This window comes from Hyaena hyaena, unplaced genomic scaffold (genome assembly GCF_003009895.1).
Source record: "Hyaena hyaena isolate Hyena2069 unplaced genomic scaffold, ASM300989v1 scaffold_38, whole genome shotgun sequence".
Classification (NCBI taxonomy): Eukaryota; Metazoa; Chordata; class Mammalia; order Carnivora; family Hyaenidae; genus Hyaena; species Hyaena hyaena.
Window position 1 is genome coordinate 1 of NW_024080670.1, and position 19,015 is coordinate 19,015.

Sequence of the window (19,015 nt, forward strand, 5' to 3'; positions counted from 1 at the left end):
CCTTCTGGCGAGTCTGGGAGGCAGGCGTCTGCCCAGTCCCGGCAGGGAAGCGCGAGTCCAGAAGTTCCAGACGACCTGCCCCAAGTTCCCGCGGGTGGAGCCTGGACAGAGGGTGGTCCCTGAGCAGAGGCGGACTAGGGGCCAGGGAGCCCGAGGGAAGACGAGTCCAGGGGGCCGGAGGAGGAGGGGGAGCCCCGTGGTGGGCCAGCGCTCAGGCCGGGAGACCGGGTCCTTCCCTGAAGGGGTCTCCCCCGGTGCTGGAGGTCGTCGGGGTGTCCGCGCTCCCAGGCGGCAGGCTGGCTCCAGCTGGAGTGAGACAGGCGCCTATAGGGCGAGGCAGAGCCCTGAGGCCGAGCGGTGGGTCGGTGACACTCCCCAGGGGCAGGTGGACTTGGGCCTCCTAAGGGGGCATCACCGGGACAGCAGTGGCTTTCCAGCCCCAGTTTCAGAAATGCAGCTTCTGCCCCAGCCCGCAGGCGACAAAGCGCTTTCGCCCTGTTCCTTTGTTGGTGAGTTTGTGAGCGCACTCAGCACCCTGTCTGCTCCCTGCTGTGTGCATGCACCTGGAGCACAAGAGTGAGCCCAGACCCCACGCAGCAGGAGGTGCAGCCTCTCAGCACAGCCAGCAAGGGGAGCGCCGTCCCCATGGCCCTCCTCACCCTGAGAAGACATGGAAGTCATATTCATAAAGGATTTCATTGTTGTATGCATGCAGACGCATGCACACACGCGCGCACACACTCACGCACACGGGTGGGGGGGACTGCAGAACCGGCACACGTATTTCTCCTGCCCCCCTCTGCCCCTGTGCCTTTGTGGGTTTGGCTCTGGTTCTTTTCGATCCATCTCCAGGCTCCCTTGTAGGCGTCAGGGCTCTGCCCGGGTTCCTAGCTTAGCCACCGCCCTCTGCTGTTAGGAATACGTTCAAATGCACAGCCTGTATTTCGTCCCGTCTTCCTCTCGCCTCCCTGACTTCGGTCACCAGGCTCTGGAGTCATGAACACCCCTGCTGTCTCACCTCACCTTTCCTTGCACCCAGCTCTCCCCAGGCCGGCCCCGAGGCTGTCCTTAGGCTGAATAATTCTCCTACTGGGAGTGGGGTAGGGCGGCCCGAGGGTGCCCGTTGGGTACAGAGAGGCCCGTGGCCCACAGGCAGGGTGCTGGCTTGTCTGCCAGGGCCCCAGGGCTGGGTGAGCCCCGCCTGCCTCTCCTCTTTCTTACCGGGAGGAGGCAGGCTTCATTGTCCTGAACATGCACCAGGAATACTGAGTGAGAAAAACCATTCTGGTTCAGAGGGTGGCTTGTGCCTGGCTTCCTGGAGGCAAAGGGCTGTTCCTGTCCAGACAGGTCAGTCGGGTTGTGTTGACCGACTGTGATGATTCCTGAGCCTCAGTCTGGAGGTGCTTACACTATTTGTGGGCTATGTGCCTTGGGCATACAGTTGCAATAGGATCAGCAAACCGTGGCCAAGAATCAGTAAAGCGTGTGAGTGTTGATGCCAGGGTGTTGAAAAGCCCCACTTTGAGGACAGAGCTTACTTAAGAAAACAAAACAAAACGAAACAAAAGTCACTCAGTCCCAGACCAGGTCCCAGGGAACCGTATTTGTAGCTAAAAATGGAAGCATGACCTTTCTCCCAACACTCGCCAGCGCCTCCAGGCACATGCCAGTCTCCTGCTTTTTCTGGAGTACAAGCCCCGCCTTACAGAAACCTGCTGTCCTCAAAAGGATCCCTAAGGACAGAGTGACATCTCCAAAGGTCCCTAAAGGCTGTGCCCAGAGTCCAGGAAGATCTGGGTTTACAACTTCAGGCTGCATCATTGTGACCTTGAACAAACCTGTAGCCTCTCTAAGTCTCATCCTCCTTATTTTCTCTTTCCTGCTGTTTCTCTGTGTCACCTCTCCCCTTGTTACTACTCACTTATTTATCATTAGGGTGCGCTCCCTTTTTGTCCCTCTTTATGACCCCTGCCTCAGCCAAGCCTCAGCAAAGGCGGCTCTCTTCCAGTCCCTCCAGCCCTTGGTGAGATGTAAGAGGACCCCCCTGGGGCTCTGGGAGTCCCTTGAGCGAACAATGGGCAATGGTACCCCAGCAAGCCTTGGGAGGAAAGTATTTCAACTCCTTTCCCCGGGGAGGAACCAGGCTCAGGGAGATTCCGGAACCGCACTGGGTGCCCGAAGCCAGCGTGCCAGCAGCTAGGCCCCGAGCAAAGGGAGAATGCCTAAACTGCAAAGTGCAACGTTTAGCTGGTTTTGTTTCCCACAATTGTTTCGACGCTGTTCGAAAAACATGAAAGTTTTTCTAACTTCTCTCAGGCCTCCACCCCCACCCTGAGTCCCTGGACCGGCTCTTGGGGCCCGGAGCTGGGCCCTCTAGGCGACAGGCTGCCGCCCAGATGGCCAAGGGAGGGCAGAGCCCGGGGCACACGCCGCAGGGGAGGACCCGGGGGCGGCGCCGCTGCCGGCGGGCGGGGCGCGAGGGGCAGGTGGGCGCGGCTTGCAGGCCGGGCTCGCGGGGCGGCCGGGAGCCGGAGCGGCGCGGGGGCGGGGCAGCGGCGGGGCGGGGCGGGGCGGGGCGCGCGGTTCCCCTCCCCCTGCGGCCCCACATGGCTCCGCCCCCAGCCGGAGAAGGGGCGCCGGGAAGACTTCCCTGTAGCAGGGCCAGTGTGGGGCGCGGCTGCAGGCCCGGCCCGGCCACGGGGCATCGCCGGGGCCCTGGGGAGCCGAGTCCCTGCTTTCCGGGCCGGGGTGCGCCCCTCCGTGCGTCCTAAAGCCGGCCCGACTGCAAGGGGTGAGTCTACAGCCCGCGGGGACAGTCGCGCGCCTTCCGCCCCGCGCTCCGAGCCCGCCGTGGCCGGCGGAAGTCGGGTGAGCGAGCGTCTCGGCCGCAGGCGACGGGGTGCGGACCCTTGGCCGAGGAGGACCCCGAGACTGTGGCGGAGGGGGAGGAGAGTGACCTGTCCAAGGTTACCGAGCCAATGGGAGCCAAGCGCGTTCCCGCCGTCCCCGGGAGAGCCCAGGCCCAGCCTCCCGGGGAAGACACGGCTGCCACCCCTGCCCCCTCCCCGCCGCCATCCTGGGGGGCATCACGGCCGTCCCTCTCCGCGCAGCCCCCACTCAGGGCGGGTGTGTCCCAGCCCGGCCGACTCGGGGCTCGGTTTCCGGCGTCCCCGCTGTCGCCTGCAGGCGTCCTTCTCCCAGCCCCGCCCAAGCGCCCCGGCCTGAGCTGCCGCGGGTCCCCGGCGCCGCCCAGAGAGATCTGAGAGCAGCTGTCCCAGCTAGAGACACCCAGCGGAGGGGAGGGCAGCGAGGATGGGGCCGCTCTCCCCTGAATAGGCCGCATTCCTTTGCAGGTGCTCCCTGACCAGGAGACACCGGCTCAGAGCCTGACAGCCCCCAGCGAGGGGGGCTGACTTACCGAGGCACTCTCAGCCTCTGCAAGTGCCCAGGCTCAAAAGCTGTGCCCAGCAATGCGCTGCCACAGACTGGCCCTGGGCCTAGGATTCTGCCTGCTGTCGGGCACTGCCCTCTGCTTGCTATGGTAGGCATGCCCCATGGAGCCCTCCCTTCACCCCTGACCCCTCCCTTTCTTGGCTTTGCAACCCCCAAACTTGACCCCTTTATGGATTCCTAGGTCCCATCCACGTCTCGGCACACCCGACCCACAACCCCAGCCCCAGGAAGACCAAACTAGTTTTGGCTTCTGGATTTTGCTTTGTACCAGCCTCCTGGCCTTTGCACTTGCTCTTTCCTCTGCCTGGACCATTCTTCTAGCCAGCCACATTAATGAAGAACTGTCCACCCACCAAAATGCACCCTATGTGCTCCTTCTCTGAAGCCCCACCAACCCCACCTCCACTCACCACCACTCTCTTATGTGTGGGGTCTGGCATCAAGAACATTCCTTCCCTGGGAAATGAATGACTGCGTTGCAGAAGACCAGGAGGCTTTGACCTCCGAGGTCAGCCGGACCCAAGGAGTAGGGGGGACCCCCAGATGCACCCCACTGCAGGCCTTCACTCCCTTAATGTGCACCAAGTGGGTTTTCAGCCTCGTGGCAGTCAACAGGTGTTTTTCCTCCCCAGGAAGTATTTTGAGAACTGGCTGCTGGTCTCCTATGTCCCCTATTATCTCCCCTGCCCGGAGATCTTGTAAGTATGGGGCTGGGAGAATTTAAGATCAGTTTGCAGGTTATTAGTTCCGAAGCTCATGATTCTGACTGGTTGATAAGTGTTTGGGTAATTTACGGGCTGCCACAAATACAGAGTAAAATTCCTATTCCAGTCCTGCGGTGTCCTTGCGCCCCCTCTGTGGTTTGGCCTTGAGCACGCCGCCCAGCTCTGAGTCTCACTTGCTCCATCTGTGAAATGGGATGATAGAAGTGCCGCTCCCGGCCACCTGGAGCATGCAGTGTGATTACATCTACAAATAAATAGCTTGCTGTAGCAGGTGGCACCTAGGAGGTGCTCAGGAAACAGTGCTTTTAGGACTTGACCTTTTGGCTAAATTTTGCGTTCAGTGAGGATTCAAGGAACAAATGAGCGTGGGATCAGTCTTCTGCCACACAAGGAACCTGACGCTTTGACAGTTAAGACTGAATAAACAGGTTGGCAGAATCTCAAGGGGGTATCTTCATGCTAGCTAGAGGGATGTTTCAAATCTGGGTCCCAGACTCCTTGCTAATTATCAACAAGGTGGGTTTTACGGTTATAAACACCAAACGAGAGTACGGTAAATTAGGAAGCTCGGAAGCAGAAAAGACAAAGGAAAAACAAAACCCTCTTGTGGCCTGCGGGTCTGAGTCACACTTTGCTTCCAAAGTTCCTTGTCGACTCGTTGGCTGCTGTACTTTGCAAGCGAACAGATGGTGCATCTCACTGGGTTCTAAAAGCAGAAAGCCTGCTTGCTATTGAAAAGAGCTATGATTGGGGCGCCTGGGTGCCTCTGTCGGTTACTCTTCGTTTCGGCTCAGGTCATGATCTCATGGGTCGTGAATTCGAGCCTGGCATCAGGCTCTGTGCTGACAGTGCAGAGCCTGCTTGGGATTCTCTCTCTCTCTCTCTCTCTCTCTCTCTGCCCCTTCCCTGCTCATGTGCTCTCTCTCAAAAATAAATAAACAGGGGCGCCTGGGTGGCTTAGTCGGTTAAGCGTCCAACTTTCACTTAGGTCATGATCTCGTGGTTCGTGGGTTCGAGCCCCACGTCGGGGTCTGTGCTGACTGCCAGCTCAGAGCCTGGAGCCTATTTCAGGGTCTGTGTCTCCTTCTCTCTCTGACCCTCCCCTGCTCACGCTGTCTCTCTCTCTCCTAGAAATAAATAAAAATATTTTTTAAAAAATAAATAAACAAACAAAAAAGCTATGATCATAATGTCTTTGCAATTTTCATCCTGTTTTCCCAGGATTGGCTATATTCTTTGGCATGTGTTTCTTCTTCATGGTCCCCATCATTTTGCTGCCCCCAGGAGCTGGATCCTAATTCTTTTTTTTTTTTTTTTTTTTAATGTTTTATTTATTTCTAGGAGAGAGAGAAAGACAGCGCGAGCAGGGGAGGGTCAGAGAGAGAGGGAGTCACAGACTGAAACAGGCTCCAGGCTCTGAGCTGGCTGTCAGCACAGAGCCCGATGCGGGGCTCGAACCCACGAACCGCGAGATCATGACCTAAGCGAAAGTCGGACGCTTAACCGACTAAGCCACCCAGGCGCCCCTGGATCCTAATTCTTGAATCCATCCCCCTTTCCCTCCAACAATGGGGCTGTGGTATTTCGATTGTGTCCAATTCCCCAGTGTTCTAAATTAGTTTATAATGAGCAGGTTTGGGTATAAAGCTTTTTCCATATTAAAAATCCTTTCATGGGGCGCCTGGGTGGCTCAGTCAGTTGAGCATCCGACTTTGGCTCAGGTCATGATCTCATGGTTAGTGGGTTCGAGCCCCGTGTCAGGCTCTGTGCTAACAGCTCAGAGAGCCTGGAGTCTGCTTCGGATTCTGTGTCTCCCTCTCTCTCTGTCCCTCCCCTGCTCATGCTCTGTCTCTCTCTCTCAAAAATAAATAAATGTAAAAAAAAAAAATTTTTTTTTTTAATCCTTTCATGGGTGCGTGGGTAGCTCAGTCGGTTGAGCATATGACTCCTGAATTTCGGCTCACGTCAGGATCTCACGGTTTGTAAACTGGAGCCCCATTTGAGATTCTCTCTTGAGATTCTCTCTCTCTCCCTCTCACTGCCCCTCCCCTGCTCGCTTGCATTTTCTCTCTCTCTCTCTCCCTCTCAAAGTAAATAAACGTTAAAAAAATTTTTAGATAAAAAAATTATAAAAATCCTTTCATTGGTACGTTCCCTCCCTGGGCCAGAGGCTATGGATGGAGTCTCCATCCTGCTTGCCTCTTGCTTTCCAGAAGGCCACGGTGCATCCCATGCTCACACCGTCACATTCACAGAGGTGCTACCCCCAGGCCTGTGCTGGAAGAAGGGCTAGGTGTTGCAAAAAGCAAAAACCAAACTGCCGTGCTGATGCGAGACGGGGAATACTCTCTTCTGGGTTTCAATTTCACTTCCTTGATTCCTACCGAGGGCCTCATTTCTCCCACGCGCCTCGCACGAGCTGGACTTCCTCTTCCCTGATGCACCTGTCCTACGGCCCTCCCTCCTTGGCCTGTCTGTGGTTCCTCTAAGCATCACCTTTGGCAAAAAGCAGTTGCTACATTTTTTCTATCGTTTGGTTCTACTCAGCTCTTTTTTTTTTTTTTTTTTTTTAATGGATTGAAGTTGGAGATTTTTGTTTGGGTTCAATGGTCACATCTCCGCTTTTCATCTGGATTTCTTCACTTTTAGTTTTCCTTCCTTCCAGTATGAAACCGTGAAGCTGATTCCCACCCCATCCCCGCCACGCCCCCTCCCCCGCTCATCTGTGGGTTCGATATTCTTATGACCAACGTGCTCTTTATTTTAAAAAAATTTTTTTTAAATATTTTTATTTATTTCTAGGAGAGAGAGAGAGAGAAACAGCGTGAGCAGGGGAGGGTCAGAGAGAGAGGGAGACACAGACTAAAAAAAAAGCTCCAGGCTCTGAGCTGGCAGTCAGCACAGAGCCTGACGCGGGGCTCGAACCCACGAACCGTGGGATCATGACCTAAGCGAAAGTCGGACGCTCAACCGACTACGCCACCCAGGCGCCCCTATTTTTTTAAAATTTTTAATGTTTATTTACTTTTGGGAGAGGGAGACAGCATGAGTGGGGGGAAGGGCAGAGAGAGAAGGAGACACAGAATCTGAACAGGCTCCAGGCTCTGAGCTGGCAGTCAGCACAGAGCCCGATGTGGGGCTCGAACCCATGAACCGCGAGATCATGACCTGAGCCAAAGTCGGACGCTCAACCGACTGAGCCCCCCAGGTGCCCCCCAACGTGCTCTTTAAGGAGGCTGGAGTGTGGCTGGGCTTGGGGAGAGGCGGGGGCGGGGGCCAGGCAGGGTCCAACTGCCAGGGCTGGGCCCTTTTCCTGCTCCCTTCCTGCCTTCTCAGAACGCCGTTACTTTCTGAGCAGGGACCTGACATGGGCTTGTTTGTGTGAAACGAGGGCAGACGGCCAATTTGATGGCCTTTTAAAAACCGTTGATTCAAGAGTACTAACTAATCACAGCAGGACAACTGTTACAGGATTCCACTTAATAAGAGATCTCCAGAATAAGCAGTTCTCTAGAATAACGGTTACCAGGGGCCGGGTGGATGGGGCAGAGGGGAATCAGTGTTGAAAGGGGACACAGTTTTGGTTTGAGAAGATGGGAGAGTTCTGGAGATGGATGGTGGGGACGATTGCACAGCAGTGCAAATGTACTAATGGCCCTGAACAGCATGCTTAAAAATGGTTACTATAATAGGGGCACCTGGGTGGCTCAGTTGGTTAAGTGTCCGACTTCGGCTCAGGTCATGATCTCGCAGTCCGTGGGTTCGAGCCCTACATCGGGCTCGGTGCTGACAGCTCAGAGCCTGGAGCCTGCTTCCGATTCTGTGTCTCTCTCTCTCTGCCCCTCCGCCGCTCATGCTCTGTCTCTCTCAAAAATAAACGTTAAAAAAATAAATTAAAAACAATGGTTAAGATAGTAAATCTTTGTTTTGTTCATTTTACCACCAAAAGAAAAAAAAAGAAGCACAGACTAAAAATTGGTAGGAAAACTTAAGGAGACTTCAGCTATCATATCAAGTATGCCGTATTGAAAATTCTTGGGGCGCTTGGGTGGCTCAGTTGGTTAAGCGTCTTACTCTGGACTTGAGCTCAGGTCTTGATCTCACAGTTTGTGGGATTGAGCCCCTCATCCAGCTCTGCTCTGATAGCCAGGAGCCTGCTTGGGATTCCCAGTCTCTCTCTCTCTCTCTCTCTCTCTCTCTCTGCCTATCCCCAGCAGCTCGTGCATGCATTCTCTCTCTCAAAAATAAACATTTAAAAAACAAAAAGAAAAAAAGAAAATTGTTTACTGAATGGCAGGCACAGTGTCCTCAGGTGCTCTGCACCTTACAGCCAACCTCAGGCGCCTTCAGGAGCTGGTCCACTCCAAAGGTCCTCAAGGCGTTTGCCTTCTCTGGGCCTCACTTCCACCCTCTGGGGGAGGACTTTATCGGGAGCCTGAGGAGTCAAATGTCTGGCCCCAGGTCTCTCCAGCCAGTTAGGGGCAGACCCAGAGGCTCCTGCAACCTGCACCCTCCGTCGTTAGGGACCTCCTTCTTATGCACACTGGCTGACCCTGGCTGTCGCTGGTGGAGGCTGGCCACACAGACTGCCTGCCTGGGAAGGCAGGACGGCTGGCCGTAACAAGCATTTGCTCTGTGCTGGGCCTGGGCACACACCTTGTTTAATTCTCAAGGCAGCTCTAAGGGTTAAGGATGGTTACCCATTTTACAGATGAGGAAAAGTAGGGGCATCATATCAGTCAGGGTTCCACTAAAGAAACGGAGTGGAGGCGGGAGGGAGAAAGGTAGATTGGCCAATTGAGCTAAGCCAGTGTGGACCCCGTGGAGCAGGCGGGAGCTCGGCCAGGAGTGGACACTGACCGTGTTTCTTCACGGAAACCCCAGCTCTGTTCTTTTTTTTTTTTTTTCCCCCTGACAGAGAGAGAGACAGTGTGAGCAGGGGAGGGTCAGAGAGAGAGGGAGACACAGAATCTGAAACAGGCTCCAGGCTTGGAGCTGGCAGCACAGAGCCTGACGTGGGGCTCAAACCCATGAATCGTGAGATCATGACCGGAGCCAAAGCCGGGCGCTCAGCAGACTGAGCCACCCAGACACCGCCCCCCCAGTTCTGTTCTTAAGGTCTTTTCAGCTGATTGTATCCAGCGCCCGCCCCCCACCCCCAGGCCATGTGGGACATCCCTTTTTTTTTTCTTTTTAATGTTTTATTTCTTTGAAAGAGTGTGAGCAGGGGAGGGACAGAGAGAGCGGGGACAGAGGATCCTAAGCAGGCTTAGGACAGCAGCGAGCCCTACTTGGGGCTCGAACTCACAAACTGCAGGATCAGGACCTGAGCCAAACACTTAACCGATGGAGCCACCCAGGCACCCGGGATAATCTTTACCTAAGGGCAACGGGTGTAGATGTTAATCACATCCACCATATACCAACGCAGCAGCAACGCCTTGAGCGGTGTGGGTGTAACTGGGTACCAGAACGACCATCACCAGGGCTCAGCTGAAGGTGCTCGCCCAAGGTCCCCAGGCTAGAAAGCCACAGAACAGCCCTCTCCGGGTCTTTGTAGCTTCTCGAAACTTCCACCCGCTGCCAGGCCCCTCCAGAGTGACCTGAGTGAAAAAGCATCAGCTTTGGAGGCAGACGGTACCGGGTACAAATCACCGCCTTGCCCCTTAGTGACCCTGGACCGACTGCATCTGTGGGAGCCCAGCCCCCAGCGCCAGCAGAGCGGGCACGCAGTGGGGCCGGTTCGACACAGTGTGCGCGGAACCTGGAAGGGTGCTTGCCCCTGGGGGTGTTTGCTTATCCTCCACTCTGTCCCTCCTGCACTGAATCTGTCTGTCCCCAGCCCTGGCACTAACACCTCTCTCTTGCCTCTGTTACCAGCAACATGAAACTGCAGTACAAGGGGGAGAAGCCATTCCAGCCTGTGACACAGTAAGCAGACTGTCATTTCCCCCTTTGTGGCCCCCCGGGGGTTGGGGGCTGCCTCTCCTCACCCCCGGCCCTTCTTGGCTACAGGTCATTGTACCCTCAGCCCAAGCTTCTGGAACAAAGGTAGGCGTTGGGAAGGGCCTGGGAATGGAGACATCTGGTGTGGGGAGGGAAGGCGGGGTGGGCAGAGCTCTGATTTACAAGTTGGGGGCGGTGGGGGTATCAGGCGGCCCTGGGGTCCGGGTAAGTCTGTGACCTGGGTTCCAGTCCAGTTCTGCCACTAGCTGTGTGACCTTGGGCAGGTTACTCAACAGCTCTGGGCCTTTTTCTATGCAAGTAGATCATAACAACCGCCTCCTAGCAGGGTGGAGGAGTGGATGATGAGATGGTGTTTACAGAACACACAGGTGCATAGCCAGTGCCCAGTCACACCCCTCATTTATTCGGCGCTTAGCAGGCACCTGAAATGCCAGGCTCCCTTAGACACTCGGCATGCAATAACTCCTGTCCTCCTCCGTGCCAGGAAGGAGCCATTATTATCCCCGCTTACTTTTTTTTTTTTTTTTAATGTTTTATTTATTTTTGAGAGAGACAGCGTGAGCAAGGGAGGGTCAGAGAGAGTGGGAGACACAGAATCTGAAACAGGCTCCAGGCTCTGAGCTGGCTGTCGGCACAGAGCCCAGCGCAGGGCCGGAACCCTGAGATCATGACCTGAGCCGAAGTCGGACGCTCAACCGACTGAGCCCCCCAGGCGCCCCTGTCCCCGCTTTCCACATGAGAATAGTGAGGCCCAGAGACAGGGATGAAGCCACCCAAGGTCACACGGCATAGGAGGCAGGGCCAGGAAGAGGCTGAGGCTTTCACAGGGAAAGGGCCTCAGTGCCCTGGCCTCCCCCGCTGCCAGGCCTACTGAGCTGCTGACCCTCACACCCTGGTTGGCACCCATTGTCTCGGAGGGAACCTTCAACCCTGAGCTTCTGCAACGCATCTACGAACCTCTGAACCTGACCATCGGGCTCACGGTGTTTGCCATCGGCAAGTGAGTAGTGGGCCGGGTGGCTGGTTCTCCCTGAGCCACGGGAAGAGGCAGGACACAGGAGCCTGCCTGGGCAGCAGGGATGCCCTGAACCAGGCCCTGTGTATGGGGGAAGATAGGGAGTAGAGGGTGATGGTGGGAGGGCTTCCCGGAAGAGGGGATCTGGCCCTGGCATGGAAGCAGGGAGGCGGCCCAGATGAAGGAGCTTCAGGGGCCGATGTGAGGACGCCCCCCTGCCTCCGTAGCCCTCTCTGCTTCAGGCAGGTGTGAAGGAAGGGAATCACTCAAGACCACCGCACATAACTGGGGGCCACAGTCAGGCTCCAGGCGGGCCAAGGCCTGCCCACGGGGTGCTCTCCCCTCCCCCCACTCTGGGCCTGCCTCCTCTCTGGACACCTGTTTTCCTCTCCTGTCCCTCACCCTGCCTGGCCTTTCCTTTAGGAGACACCACCTGACAGCTCGCCCCTGGGTCAGGTGACTGTCTGGTCCAATCAGCTTTGGCCTGGGGGGTGTGGCTTGGTGTTTCCTCCAGCTGGAACCTTGGGCCCCAAGCCCCCAGCACCACTCACCTGGCCTTGATGCCTTGATGCTGCCCACTTAGCCCCCGTGTTGTCACTTTCCTCTCTCTCAGCCTCAGTGTCTCTGCCTCTAAAATGGGGATTCATGGGGGAGGCGCCGACCTGGCTGTTGGTGGAGCATGCAACTCTTGCTCTCGGGGTCTTGAGTTAGAGCCACACGTTGGGTGTGTAGAGACTACTAAAAAAGTAAAATAAAATAACCTTTACAGTGGGGATTATGGTGCCTCCTTCAGGGAGTTTATGAGGCTCAAAGGGGCTAAGAATCCCTTGAAACACTGCCTGACAGCTAGAAAGTGCTCACTAAAAGTTAGCTCAGTTTGTGATTTTGAGAATCCTTGTGAAGCACCATTCCTACGATGGTTGTAAGAGGCCTGTACCGCAGGGCGCCCGGGGGCTCAGTCGGTGGAGGGTCCGACTCTCGATTTCTGCTCACAGTCACGATCCCAGGGTCGGACTGAACTCCGCATCCGGCGCCATGCTGAGGGTGAAGCCTGCTTGAGATTCTCTCTCTCTCTTTCTCTGCCCCTCTTCCCAACTCAGGTGCTCTCATTCTCTCTCTCCAAAAAAAAAAATATTTAAGGAGGTCAGGACTGCAGTTGTGGGGCTTTGACAGAGAAGGACCCTGTAGGTCACACCTGAGTGGCTTCTCAAGGCGGGGAGCTGGGAGGTGGGCCCCGGCCTGGCCGACCCCAAGCCCCATGCCCCGCAGAGTGGGGACCTAGGCAGCGGCCCCGCGGGGCCAGGGGGGATGACGGGGCTCTTCCTACCAGGTACACCCGCTTCGTCCAGCACTTCCTGGAGTCAGCCGAGCAGTTCTTCATGCGGGGTTACCGGGTGCACTACTACATCTTCACCAACGAGCCCGCAGCCATCCCTCGGGTCCGGCTGGGCCCCCGCCGCCTCCTCAGCGTCATCCCCATCCAGAGACACTCCCGCTGGGAGGAGATCTCCATGCGCCGGATGGAGACAATCAGCCGGCACATCGCGGAGAGGGCGCACCGGGAGGTGGACTACATTTTCTGCCTCGATGTGGACATGGTGTTCCGGAACCCATGGGGCCCTGAGACCCTGGGGGACCTGGTGGCCGCCATTCACCCGGGCTACTATGCTGTGCCCCGCCAGCAGTTTCCCTACGAGCGCAGGCACACTTCCACCGCCTTTGTGGCAGACGATGAGGGGGACTTCTATTATGGTGGGGCAGTCTTTGGGGGGCGGGTGGCCAGGGTGTACGAGTTTACTACAGGCTGCCACATGGCCATCCTGGCAGACAAGGCCAATGGCATCATGGCCGCCTGGCAGGAGGAGAGCCACCTGAACCGACGCTTCATCTCCTACAAGCCCTCCAGGGTGCTGTCCCCGGAGTACCTCTGGGATGACAGGAAGCCCCAGCCACCGAGCCTGAAGCTGATCCGCTTTTCCACGCTGGACAAGGACACCAGCTGGCTAAGGAGCTGACAGCAGAGCCAGGGCTGCCGTGGGTGGGGACCCAAGCCCCACAGCCAGCTTGCCCCTGCGGAGCACCCCGCTCACCCTAGCGGAGCACCCTGCTTGTCCCCAGGGGGGCACCCCTCTTGCCCTGGCGGAGCACCCTGCTTGTCCCTGGGGGAGCACCCCTCTTGTCCTGGGGGAGCACCCTGCTCATCCCTCGGGGAGCACCCCTCTTGCCCTAGCGGAGTAACCCTGCTCATCCCCGGGGGGAGCACCCCTCTCATTGCTGGCGGGCACCCAGCTCGTCCCAGCAGAGCCCTGTATCAGTGGCTCCGCTTCTCAGGCCTCAGGTGAGACCCGTCCAGTCCTGCCTACCTCAGTCTACTAGAACTCACCTGGAAAATGGATGTGGAAGGGCCTTTGTAAACTGTAAAGGGCTGCGCGGATAGGAGCAGAACACAAAGCTCACACAGCAGTGTGGCCCAAGGGGAAGGGGTGGAGGAGACAGGGCTACAGGCCTCGCCTAACAGAGGTGCCCTGGGGCAGGCTTCGGTGTCAGGCCTTCTCAGTGCCTGAGACCCCACCTCTGCCCCCTTCTGTTGCCTATTTGCCTTTAAGGTGGCACTTCTACGAACCCAATGTGAAAGGCACCCAGACACCTCTTCTCAGGCTGCAGGGGCCCCGGGTGCTGGGACGTCCCCCCAGCCCCACAGAGCCAACCCCTCGCTTTGCCCTGGAGTGAACCCTTGCAACAGAACAGGCCTGGCTCTCTCTGGTGTCAAGTCTGGCCTGTGCCCCGTGGTGGACCACAGTGCCTGGCACCAGCCACCGCCTCCTTTGTAAGAGGGTTTGGGCAGTTTTTAATAAACGTGGCACGCGCCAAGCCTTCACCGGGGTGTTTTCATCTGCACATGCGAGTGTCTGCACCGCCAGCCGCTGGCGAACCGGGCAGCCTGGATTTCACGTACAGTCAGCCAGTGGGGGTCAAGGAGAGAGGGTCCAGTCTTCCAGAAAGCCTGCATTAACAGCGGCCACTGCAGCAGACAGGATTCCGTTCCTGTTCTCCCGGGAGAGGGGTGGAGGGAGAAGGTGCCATACCCCCGACGATCGAGGGGCCAGAGCTCATCAGCTGGACGCCATGTGGCCTCTCAGCCCCTGATGCATAATGAGTGCGTCTACAGGTCCCTCCTGAAACTCGGGCAGCCTCAGACCTGTGAGGCCACCAGCAGGCATGGGGCTCCATGGCTGTGATGCGTGCCCAGGATTAGAGGGCCTGGGAGGGCAGCTTCAGCATGGCGGTAGCCCCAGAGGGACTTCAGAGCCCCTGCGGTGGCTGCTGCTGCCTGGCAGGACAGTGATAGGGGAGAGGGGGTTCAGGGTTTGGTGGCCCAGTGTCCCCTCCTCTGGGGACAGCATCACCGTTGCCATGGCAGGGAGGAGGGGGACACAGAGGGATACACTCTGGCCACGTAGGGAGGCACAGGCACCCAGCCACATGGCCCCCCGGGCAAAGCTGGGGGTCAGCCCAAGGCCCACTCCTGTAGCCTGGGGTCTGTCCAGTGGGCAAGGACAGATTACGAAGAGTTTGAGCAGAGGGGAGAGCTTGGGCCGGGGAGGGCAGGTCAGGAAGGGGCCCCAAGGTGCCTGCAAGGCAGAAGGGCAAGGGTGTGTCCCGGTGAGGAGCACCCTGCCTTGGGATGCAGGTTGTGTGACAAGAGCAGGGCTTGCCTTCTAGAAGCTTCCACGTTGGGGCCCCTCGACACGGAGTCCAGAGAAGGCCTCAGGAGGAGCTGGCCCTGAGGCCCAGGCAGCAGCAGCGGCAGGCCTGTAGGGGAGAAGGGAGCCCCTGCCTTGCCTCCAGCCCAGCCTCTCGTGGACACAGCTGAGGGACCTTCCCAGCCTCCGCCAGAGCCCCCAGGGAATACGGCTGACACCGGCCCCCATCGTAGGACACAGCTCTCAGACACGGGTTGAGGGAGTGACAGGACCCAACTCTTGGAACCCAAACAGGATCCAAGTTACTTTCCAAATAATTGCTGAGGGCTCAGAGCCACAGCTGCTCCATGGGTGGGGGGAAGTGAGGGGCCTGGTGGGGTCGGAGGTGGAGGGGGATGGGGCCCGACCAGGATCAGGTCCGAGCCACAGCCACCATTGTTGCCAGGGCCCATCAGGTTGGGGGGCTTCAAAGTTTTCTGAATTGCACAGGTACTTCTTTAAGAAATAGACAAAATCAGGGGTACCTGGGTGGCTCAGTAGGTTAAGCGTCCAACTTCGGCTCAGGTCATGAGCTCACGGTTGGTGGGTTCAAGCCCCGTGTCGGGCCCTGTGCTGACAGCCAGCTCAGAGCCTGGAGCCGGTTTCGGATTCTGTGTCTCCCTCTCTCGCTGACCCTCCCCTGCTCATGCTGTCTCTCTCAAAAATAAACAAAACATTACAAAAGAAATAGACAAAAATCACAAAGACAAAATGTCTGCCGTGGAGGCCCCTGAAACTTACGCTTTCTGTGCCTTCGTGGCCAACTGCTTCCTCCCCACACCATTGCTCGGCCATAGGGCCTGGCCCGCACACCTCTGCTCACGCTGCCCCCCAGTCAAGTCTGCCCATCCCATCACCCCGCTGATTTCTGGGGACTCACGCCTGACATCACCTCCAGGAAGTCTGTCTTGATTTGTGCCCTCCTCCAGAGCGGCTGCCTTTCAGTGTTCCCACGAACCTTCCCCATCCCTGTGTCATTTACAACGTCTGCCCGTGTGCACCCCTCACCCCAGCTGGTAAACTCCAAGAGAGGATAGACTGGGGCAGGCCCCAATTCCCCTCGTAGCTGAAACCCAGGAGGCGTCCTATAAATGTTGAATGACTGTGGGAGGGGAGACAGCACCTGTGGGATGTTGGACAGGCCATCTGGGGTCCTGGGGTGAAGATCAAATGAGATTATGGCCAGGACACCTCTGGACACCAAGTCCTCTAGAACAGCTACTTCACAACGTGGCTAGGTCTGGGCCCCCTGAGCAGCACGCCCCACCCTGGAAGGAGGCAGCAGCCGACCCCAAGAGCCTCCACGGCACAGGAGGAAACTGAGGCATCCTCCTCATCCCTGCTTGGTTTTGGAGATCCATGCTTGAGTGGGGCCAAATAACATGCCCACCAAACTCCCTCCAAATCGAGGATGCTATGGCTCTGATAAGACTGCCTGCAGGTGCCCGGGGGGGCTCAGCCATTAAGCATCCAACTCCTGATAGTGGCTCAGAGCATGATCTCACAGTTTGTGAGTTCAAGCCCCAAACTGGGCTTCATGCTGACAGCATGGAGCCTGCTTGGGATGCTCTTTCCCTCTCTCTGCCCTTCCCTGATCACGTGTACTCTCTCAAAAGAAACTTAAAAAAAAAATGGTTGCCTGAATTGTCTCCCCTTTTCTCCCCAACCTGCAGTGACCCCTGACTCCTTACCTGATATCCAGAGCCCTGCATGAGCTGGTCCAGACGCCTTCCCCAGTGTGCACCCCTCACCACACTCCAGCCTCCCTAGAGCCTTCCTCCTGCAGGGAGCCCACCACTCAGAGCCCCTTGCCACTGGCGCCCCTCTCCATGGCTCCCATCTAGGACATCGTTGCGTCCAAGGCTGGGCTCGGAGGCCACAACCTTTGGGTCAGATTGACTTGGGTTCAAACCCACAGCGGGGCCATGTCACACAAGGCCCTGTGACCAACAGTCTCATGTGGTGGCTTCTCGGAGCCTCACTGAAAATGGAGTCTGTGACCCTGACCCCAGAAGGGTGACCTGGAGGCACATGGGAGCCCCACCACAGCAAGGCCCATGATGGTCAGCGCGGGGCTCACTGAGGGTGAAGACGAAGGACTCTGAATCCCCCGTTCATGTTCACGGCTGGACTTGGGTCACTCAAAGCTGAGTGAGCTTCATCGCTGGAAGCGCTGCTCATGTATAAAAAGGGGTGACGGGGCACTTGGGTTAGGTCAGGCTCAGCCAGTTAAGCATCTGATTCTTGATTTCTGCGGGGGTCATCATCTCACCGTTGGTGAGTTCCAGCTAACAGTGCCGAGGCTGCTTGGGATTCTGTCTCTCTCCTCTCTCTGTCCCTCCTCCTGCACTCTCTCTAATAAATAAACTTTTTTAAAAAGGGGACCATCCTTGCATCCCGATGGAGGGCCCCCTCCTCCCTGGGCCTCCTCCCACACCCCTGACTCCAACCAGGGCTGTGCCAGGGCCACGCTGCATCTCGTGTCCCGGGGTCCTGCCAGAGGGACTAGGGGAAGCAGGGTGGAGGAGGAGGGGGAAGAGGCGCACTGACCTTCTCCTTGCCCGTGCTCGGTGTCCACTGCCGCCTCCAGGTCCCTTGGGCCAGCCATGCACCCAGCTGGCCACTGCAGGCTACGTGTGGGGCCCAGGACAGAAGGATAGTGCTGTGTATTCAGAGATTCCCAAGTCGCCAGGTCTCCACGCCAACCCGGCCCAGCGCCCTACGGCCCCTCGCCCTCTTGCGTTCGGGATGGCGCGAGGTCCTAGCGGGCGTGGGCGACGCGTGGGACGCGCCGTGCGCCGAGCCCTCCGTGGTCTGCGGCGAGACGCGGCCCCCGTGCACGCGCTGTCCGCGGGCCCGCACAGGACCCGTGTGCGCGCGACAGCGACACGAAGCCCGGTAGCCTCCGCAGGGTCCACCCATCGCTGCCCGCGGGAGGGAGGCCGCGCGCGCCCCCGAGCGCTCCCCGGAGCGCGCGCGCGGCGCGGCCCGCCCCTCACACCTGCGGCGGGCGGGCGGGGCGCGGCGGGGCGGGGCCGCGGCTGTCCCCGCCCACCCGGTCGGAGCCCGGGAGCCCGGGCGGAACCGAGCAGCGGGGCCCGAGCGGCCGGCGGCGCAGCGCGGCGCAGACAATGGGAGCGGCGCGGGCGGCGGCGGCGGCGCGGGCGGCGGCGGTCGCGGAGCCCCGGGCCCGGCGAGGACGGGAGGCCGCGCCATGAGCCCCGCAGCCGGGCGCCCCCCTGGGCCGCGCGCGGGCCGAGGCGAGCGGCCTCTGCGAGCCCCGAGCCCCGCCCTGGGGCCGGCGATGCGCTGCCAGGGCTGAGGATGATGGTAGATTGCCAGGTGAGTGCTCCCCCGCCGGCCCCGGCCGCCCTCCAAGCCGGCGGGGGTGGACGGAGGACCACATGTCCCCGGCCCACACCCCATCCGGCGAGGAGGGTGCACGGCACCCGGTCCACGCTGAGCGCGCGCTTACGCAGTTCCGCGTCCAACGCCTCCTGGTACAACTGGGAAACTGAGACCAGGAGAGGCGGGGACTGGCCCGGAGTCCTGAGTGAGCGGAGTCCAGAGGAGAAGGGAAGGTCGCGGTTCCTGGGCCAGGGCTCAACCCTCCCATGAGGTTTCCAATGAGAATGAGAGCGCCTAAGATCCTGAGGGACCCCGTCCACCCCGTACCATCTGGGCCCTTTCCCCACGAGCCCGCAGGTACATACACACATCGACTTCACACATGGGGACCATGGGATGGGGTCAGAAGAGGAGTGGACGCTGGGGAGGTGACAAGGGAGAAAGAAGAAAGGGATTGGAGGCGCTCTGCCACAGGGCACGGACATCCAGGCTCCTGGCAGCATGAGCAGGGCTTATACATGGGGGGGCGGGGGGGGGACATACAGCCTGATGGCCAGCGGGGTCCCCATGGTGCCCAGGGGGCTGCCTGGGCTGGGCACTTCCCTGGGGCACCTGGAAAGGACGTGGTCTGGGGTCGTGTGTCCACACTGGGCACCTGGAACTGGAAGGACACCCCCCTAGTTGGAGGGGGCTGCAGGACAGCCTCACCTTACTCCCGTGTAAATTGTGCTGCATAGACGAGGTGTCCCAGGGGTCCCACAGGC

At 58.5% G+C, this 19,015-nt stretch overlaps 1 protein-coding gene and 1 long non-coding RNA gene across 5 annotated transcripts; one reads left to right on the forward strand and one right to left on the reverse strand.

The window, feature by feature from the left end:
- The first annotated feature begins 2,630 nt into the window (after positions 1–2,630).
- Positions 2,631–14,038, forward strand: GBGT1 (globoside alpha-1,3-N-acetylgalactosaminyltransferase 1 (FORS blood group)). 4 transcript variants are annotated; one of them, XM_039229735.1, is made up of 7 exons: positions 2,631–2,791; positions 3,354–3,541; positions 4,086–4,151; positions 10,059–10,109; positions 10,194–10,229; positions 11,011–11,145; positions 12,491–14,038. In XM_039229735.1, the coding sequence occupies exons 2-7, from the start codon at positions 3,471–3,473 to the stop codon at positions 13,173–13,175; spliced, it is 1,044 nt and encodes a 347-aa protein (XP_039085666.1). In that variant the 5' UTR covers positions 2,631–2,791; positions 3,354–3,470; the 3' UTR covers positions 13,176–14,038. The 4 variants fall into 4 exon arrangements, with proteins under 4 accessions (XP_039085666.1, XP_039085667.1, XP_039085668.1 ...); XM_039229736.1 differs by lacking the exon at positions 11,011–11,145; XM_039229737.1 differs by lacking the exon at positions 3,354–3,541.
- LOC120230209 lies at positions 13,922–15,418 on the reverse strand. Its single transcript, XR_005527942.1, has 2 exons — positions 15,389–15,418; positions 13,922–14,973 (listed from the first exon to the last, which is right to left on the reverse strand). It is a non-coding gene; the product is annotated as an uncharacterized LOC120230209 (long non-coding RNA).
- Between the last annotated feature and the right edge of the window lie 3,597 nt (positions 15,419–19,015).